This window comes from Euprymna scolopes, chromosome 17 (genome assembly GCF_053919585.1).
Source record: "Euprymna scolopes isolate OS-2025 chromosome 17, ASM5391958v1, whole genome shotgun sequence".
NCBI lineage: Eukaryota > Metazoa > Mollusca > Cephalopoda > Sepiida > Sepiolidae > Euprymna > Euprymna scolopes.
The window spans coordinates 73,243,828-73,251,259 of record NC_136498.1 but is presented as its reverse complement, the minus strand read 5'-3'; the positions used below and the strand labels follow the sequence as shown (position 1 = coordinate 73,251,259).

Below are 7,432 nucleotides of genomic sequence, written 5' to 3'. Positions count from 1 at the left end.
ATTACAACGGATGAACGTTATAGCCGATGCACACATCACTTTGGATATTTGATCCATTCCATAAGTTTGTATCTTACAGATTATGGAAGAAACAGCAAAGCGTATATTAAAGATATTGCCTCAGACGTTTGATGAAAAACACGTGATGAAGATGTACCCGGTTTTATATGAACAATCAATGAATACGGTTCTGGCACAAGAAGTGATCAGGTAAAGAAAAGTTGTTCCTTTTTTTTTTTTTGGTTTTTAATTCCATATTTAGGTTTGGATTTGGTAACCTCAGAAGAAGATTAAATCTGGAGAGTATAGGATTGTGTGTGAAGGACAGGAGACACCCCATGTTGAAAGGCATGACCATGTTGAAAGACTGGATGAGAGTTCTTCGGTTGGTAGATGTAGAATAATCCTGATAGCAGGATCAATTCACATGGGAAAGACATAGAATGGAAATGGTGCGGATGGAGTCGAGAGAAAGAGGTATAATTAAGACATAGCCAGAGATAGGTCAGTTTAGTAGTCAGTTTCTAAAAACTGTCCAACACATGCCAGCATATAAAACAGATGTTAAACCAAAGATGATGATGATGATGGCAACGGCAGCAATGATGATGATGAAGAAGGAGTAAATTTCAAATCTGATCAATCCAGATGCAATGTGCATGGATCATCATCATCATCATCATCATCATCATCATCTATGAAACGCTGAATGTCATAACTTGGTAAGTGCCACAATGAAAGAGAAAAATGCTGTTAAAGTTTAGTTTGGTGGGTATACCGTTCATTAGTCGATTTCTACCCGTGTTCCGGTCTGAATTCGACTATAACTACTCTTGTACGTGTTAGAGGAGGTTATTGGGAATAAAATGACATATTGCCTTTATATTTTGCCATGATAGCACTTACTGAGTTATGACATTCAGCACATCATATGGTCCAACGTTCATTTTACATGCTGGCACGTGTTGGACGACCTGTATTTTGATTTGTATTCATTAGAGAAATCACATGAAGATTGCCAACATACTTAAACAACATGCACTGATTATTGTAATTTAGTTGCTGGCCCCGTCATTTAAATGACCAAGTCAGGACACCTATGCGTATTGACGACTCATGTGCCAATTTAATGTTGCGTCAGCATTTTAAAGCATAGTGTTAGTGTGTGACATCACAGAATGAAATGCATCAAGCATAGTGTTGGTGTGACGTCACAGAATGAAATGCATCAAGCATAGTGTTGGTGTAACGTCACAGAATGAAATGCATCAAGCATAGTGTTGATGTGACGTCACAGAATGAATATGCATCAAGCATAGTGTTGATGTGACGTCACAGAATGAATATGCATCAAGCATAGTGTTGGTGTGACGTCACAGAATGAAATCAAGCATAGTGTTGGTGTGACGTCACAGAATGAATATGCATCAAGATCGAAAGAAAAGGAAGAAGAAAAGAAAAAGAAGAAAAAAAAAACTGCCGATTTGGAAGGTACACTTGATAAGCACACGAGTCTCCTTTTCCTACTCCTTTGAAAGTGAGCCAGCCGGCTTGTGGGTCCTAGAGAGAATTATTTCAACAAAGCTGATTGTAGCTGAATAACTGCCACCTGACAAGACAAAGAGAGAACATATTGTGTCGTTTTGTAAATATGTGTAGAAAACAAACAAAGTAAATAACTTCTTCATTCACCTAAAAAGTGTGTGTCAAAGTTTTGCTTTTTTTTATGAATCTCTAAGTACAATGATTGGTCCATTTTAAATGCCATAAAACGTTACATTATAAGTTGTTCTCAATAAAAATCGAAAGATTTAAATTTATATCAAGGAGGTGAATAAAGCAAAAAGATTTCGGCCTTCTGGTCGACTCATCCTTCAAGCCGTCTAAACATTGCATTCAGTCTGCAAACAAACGCAAGAATTCTATTTCTCATTCGGCGTTCTTTCTGCAAATTCACTCCTGAAATATTTCTCCCACTTTTTGTCTCCCTTATCAGACTACTGTTAGAGTATGATGTCCAATCATCTGCTTCATATATGATACGTGAGATTCAGCATTTGGAGAGAATTCAAAGACCAGTTATTCAAATGGTGCAGGGTCTACAGGAGCTGCCCTATGAAAGCCGACTCAAGAAGCTGAACTTTTTTGCTCTTGAAATATGATCATCTACAGACACTTTTTTGAAATAGAAATGAAATGACCTTAAACTATATCCAGTGGTGAGGCCCCAGCTTGCAGGCTTTGGGGAGTGTGGAGCCACCCTTTAATTGCCATTGCTCCCAGGTCCACTCTGACCTGGAGTGGTAATACCTGTTAAATTGGCCCTACATGCGCAGTAACTTCTTACTAGACGACTAGTCCTTCAAGCCATCTAAACATTGCATTCAGGCTGCAAACAAACACAAGGAGCATTCTATTTCTAATGCAACATTCTTTCTGCAAAATCACTCCTGAAATATTTCTCCCACTTTATCTCTTCCTTGTCCGACCACTGTTAGAATATGACGTCCAAGCATCTGCTTTATATATAATACGTGAGATTCAGCATTTGGAGAGAATTCAAAGACTGGTTATTCAAATGGTGCAAGGTCTATGAAAGCCAACTCAAGAAGCTGAACTTTTTTCTTCCTTGAAATATGTTTATTTAGCAAATGTTTAATCAGCAACCTCTCTTCACTGTTGAAATCTTCATATGCTGGAAGGCTTTCCATTCTAATAGCTTCTTTCTTGAACTGCTTGCATTTTGAATTCCTTCCCTTGATTGTATCAAAACGCAAAAATTTAAATGTAATATGAATAAGCATCTCTGTACAGTAACTTTCGACTTAAAATGCCCTTATTAAATTGGCCATACATATGCAGTAACCTCTTACTAAGCGACTTGTCTTCAAGCAGCTAAACATTGCATTCAGTCTGCAAACAAATGCAAGAATTCTATTTCTCATTCAGCGTTTTTTCTGCAAATTCACTCCTGAAATATTTCTCCCATTTTATGTTTCCCTCATCAGACCACTGTTAGAATATGATGTCCAAGTATCTGCTTTATCTTTAATACGTGATATTCAGCATTTGGAGAGAAGACAAGCTACTCAAATGGTGTAGATTAACTTTTTTAACCCGATCATCTACAGATATTTTTTGATAAAATAAAATATGTTTATTTAGAGAAATAATTAATACTATAAGTAATTTTTTTTATATGATTAACACAAAATAAATAAATAGAAAAGAAAATGAATGAATCTTTATTTAACATTGTCCAAAAATATGACTTTTTCCCAATTATAATAAATTAAATAAATAAATGTACTGGAAAAGAAAAGTGTATTTGTTTGAAAATAATTGATTAAACTTCATGATGAACATGGATCCAGTGGATGATAAATTCTTTTTGTTCCTCAGTATTGTCTAGATCATTTAGTATCTGCTCCATATGAAATACATGATATTCAGCATCTGAGAAGAATTCAAAGATTATTATTATTTTCTTTTTTTTACTTGGTAATCACCACTTATCAAGGGCCGGAAGCCACTCGGAGATAAGGGTTATTGCGTGTATTGTAATCAATGGGATAGTATTGTAGTAACCGTTAGTATTGGAGATTTGATAAAGTGTCTTACTTAAGGGAGAGGTTCATCAGGAATTTGTTTATGTTGAACTTGAAGACATCCAAGTTGTAGTCAGGTGGGAAACAGGCAGACGGACCAGAGTTCCACAGGCATGCACTTCTAAGAAAGAAGCTTTATTCATGGAATCTACGTTTTGGTTTTGGCACAGATAAAGAATGGGGAAAATTTTTGATAGTGTTTTCAGCTAGACGAGTGCTTATCGTGAAAGATTGGCGAGGGGGGACCAGAGATTGGAGTTCAGACGAGCACTTGCCATGGAAGTAATGATAAAACACAAATAGGCTCACAACGTCTCTTTTGTGAGAGAGAGGTTGCAAGGAAAAGAATAGGGCATCCCCCACTAAGCCACAAAGTCTATTTTGTACTCTGTCAAGACAGGATAGGCTGTTTTTAGCAGTTCCTGCCCAGATGTGGCAGCAGTACTCCATCCTTGGACATACTTGGCTTTTATATAGATAGAGAATTGCATCAGCAGTGAGATATCTTCTGGAGCGGTAGAAGGATCCTACCATTTTTCCAGTGACCTTGGCAACAGACTTGATGTACATGTTCCATTTCAGGTCAGGAGTAAAGGTCAATCCCAGAAGCTTATCAAAACATGGAGCCTCCCCTAGACGAGAGCCATCCATTTCAATTGATGCCAGATGGGGATCAGAGCATTGATGATGTAAAGATAGGAGCTTGGTTTTAGATGCATTAAAAGTAACCAGCCACCTCTTCCCCTACTGTACTGTGTGCTCAAGATCAGAGGAGAGAGAATCAGAGAGAACTTTGTCATTTACGGCCTTTGATATGTTGCCATAGATGGCCGTGTCATCAGCATAGATGTCAACGAATGATTTAAGTATGTGTTTTGGGAGATCATTGATGTAGATCAGGAAGAGAGTTGGGCCCAGGATGGACCCCTGAGGGACTCCAGCATTAATACTGTGGGCCTCTGATTTCTGCTCATCAACCACCACTCTTATGAGCCTATCAGAGAGAAATGATTTAATGATTAAGAAAATATTTCCAGTTATACCGTAGCTGAAAATCTTGTGAAGTAGGCCCTCATGCCATACCTTATCGAAGGCCTTTGATATATCAAGAGCAATTGTCCTAGAAAGGAAGCCTTTGTCGAGAGATTCACTAATCCTATGAGATATAACCTTTAGCACATCTGCTGTAGATCTAGCAGAACGGAAACCATATTGCATGTCACTAAGAAGGTTATTTCTGCTGAGGTGGTTGACTATTTCTCTATTTAATATGGATTCCAGCAACTTACTCATGACACACAGGAGACTTATTGGTCTGTACTGAGAGGGAGATGACTTATCACCTGAATTCTTAAATACAGGGCATACTGATGAGGTTTTCCAGGGTGTTGGGAAGCACTTCTTCTTAAGGCAATGCGTAAACAGTTTTCTAATTATGGAAGCAAGTTCTGGTTGAAGCTTTTTCAACAATATAATTGGAATATCATCAGGGCCAGTTGCTTTACTGGAATCAATGTTCTTGATTAGCTTGGCGACCTCACGCACAGATATTTGTATGTTGCATAGCGTGTTGTCTGTTATAGGAGGGAATACGGGGAGTTGATGGCCTTGGTTGCATAGGGTAGAATTAGCTGCAAAAAGTTTGGCCTTGTCTGATGCTGACGAGATGACCTCAGGTCCATTGATGATAGTTGGGATAGAACGCACACTTCTGTTCAGGATCCTGTTTGATATTTGCCAAAACTGGTGGGAACAAAGCCGCTGCTCAGCTACTTTGGATTTAACGGACTGAGCATATAGCTCCCTTGCATTTTTTATTACTCTTTTACAGTGGTTGCTGGCAGTCCCGAAAGCAGCTTTAGTCTCAGTACATCTATTACATTGGTAGCTTATGGAAAAAGTGATTTCTGTGTGCAATGGCAGAAGCACATTCTGGAGAGAACAATGGCTGGCTGTTAAGTTTTTGTTTGAATTTTTTGGATGGTATGAATCGATCTATGCCTACAATTAACCATTCGGTCAGGTCTGATACTATAGAGGACACATTCTTTTTAAACATGGAATGCAGGGGTAGATCAGATATAAATGTACGGAAGCTATCTCAGTCAGCCATAGAGTATCGATATACTGTACAGTGGAGAGGTACGCCTGAAGACTTATTACATTTCATTTTTATCTTAACTGATACAACCGAGTGGTCGGAAGATCCCAGAGGAGACAGAACGGAACATGAACATAGCTCAGGGGAAGTTGTGAGAAAAAGGTCTAGAAGGCTTGCGTACTAACCGGAAGTCTCGGGCATACGGGTGGGTTCGTGAACAATCTAGATGAGGTCATAGGCAATGGCGAAATCATGACAGAACTTCCCCTCATCATCTGTCTTGTTCGAGTGGGTCAGCCATTCCACATTGTGGACATTGAAGTCACCACAAATTTGGATATTAGCCGAAGGATGAGCAGAAAGGATGTGGTCAATTTTCTCAGATATACTCTTAAAGATAGTAACTCCGCTGTTGTGTGGGCAATAGAGGGCAAATATAAATGCGGTGGTGTAAGCAAGTGCAATCCAAAAGCACATATAAGGTAATTTAGGATCTTCTCTGGAGATATCTTTAACACGTGGAAAACCATCTTTAATGTAGGCACATATTCCATGTCAATGGCGATTTTGGGGGTCAGATTTAGATTAGTTTCTCAAATGGTGTAGGGTATATGGGATCTGCCCTATGAAAGCCGACTCAAGAAGCTTAAACTTTTTGCTCTTGAGCGCCAACAATTAATGGTTATTATGATATTCCTCAAGGCCTATTATTGACTCCTGCACCAAAAAGATGTTTACACAGAGAAATTATTCCACTGCCAATTTTGACTGAATCAGAGGAGGAACGTTTTCTCACTCAGAATCCCTGGACTTTGGAATAGACTTCTAAGAGAGGTAATAAATTTGCCAACAACACAATAATTCAAAGTGAATTTACACAAGTGCTGGGCTCCTGTATCCTCTCCTGCATAAATTTCTATCATCCTTTCCCTGCATGGCAATTGAAGCATGCTTGATTTATTTTTTGATAAATTAATTGAATTGAACTGAATTACTGAAGTGTGAAAATTAATAAAATCTCACATGGCTCAAAGAGAGAGAGAGAGAGAGGGGGGGAAGAACACTTTGTTTCGAAGCTTGCAATGTTTAGACATGAAAAAAAATGCGATGGGCTACAAAATATACTTCAACATTTCTAATTCTCTCTGTCTCAACCCCCCCTCCCCAATGTTAATCAGTGATTTGGAATGATGATCAAGTGGAAACATCTTTCTGTCTTCTATCATCTTTGTCTAGACTTTGTCCTTTTTAAAGTAGAAATAACTCTGAAAGGATCATGTGAAGATGCCTACAAGGAAAATATGAATACTCTTTGTGAACTTGAATGTTTCTGTAATGTTTACGGCAACTTGATTGTCTGTGTGTATGCTTTTTTTTTTCTTTTTATTATATTTTCACCCCAAACAAGGCTCATTGCCACTGATATAGGGGGCTACTATCAGGGACATAAGCTACAGGGGTACTATGTGGGAGTTTGGCAGCAAGATGTCGATTCACGTTACCCTTGAACTTTTGCATGTCAGTACAGTTGGGGAAGCAGGAATCCGGAAGGGAATTCCAAAGTCTAGCGGTTCTGAGTAAGAAACTACTGGAGTAGAAGTCTCTCTTACATCTAGGGATCTCAACTGTGAAGGGGTGGGATTTTGCTGCTTGTTGGGTTTGTTGGGGGTATTCACGCCGGGGGTGTACAAGTGCTTGCAGTTCGTCGGAGCATTCACCGTTA

At 38.7% G+C, this 7,432-nt stretch overlaps 1 protein-coding gene across 1 annotated transcript in view; it reads left to right on the top strand.

Moving 5' to 3' along the window:
* The window catches only part of LOC145296792 (dynein axonemal heavy chain 1-like), a 350,721-nt gene that overhangs the window by 323,330 nt on the left and 19,959 nt on the right, over positions 1-7,432 (top strand). Inside the window, exon 75 of the mRNA XM_080142859.1 lies at positions 80-210. Coding sequence (XP_079998985.1) covers positions 80-210 — 131 coding nt within the window. The remainder of the gene's footprint in view (positions 1-79; positions 211-7,432) is intronic.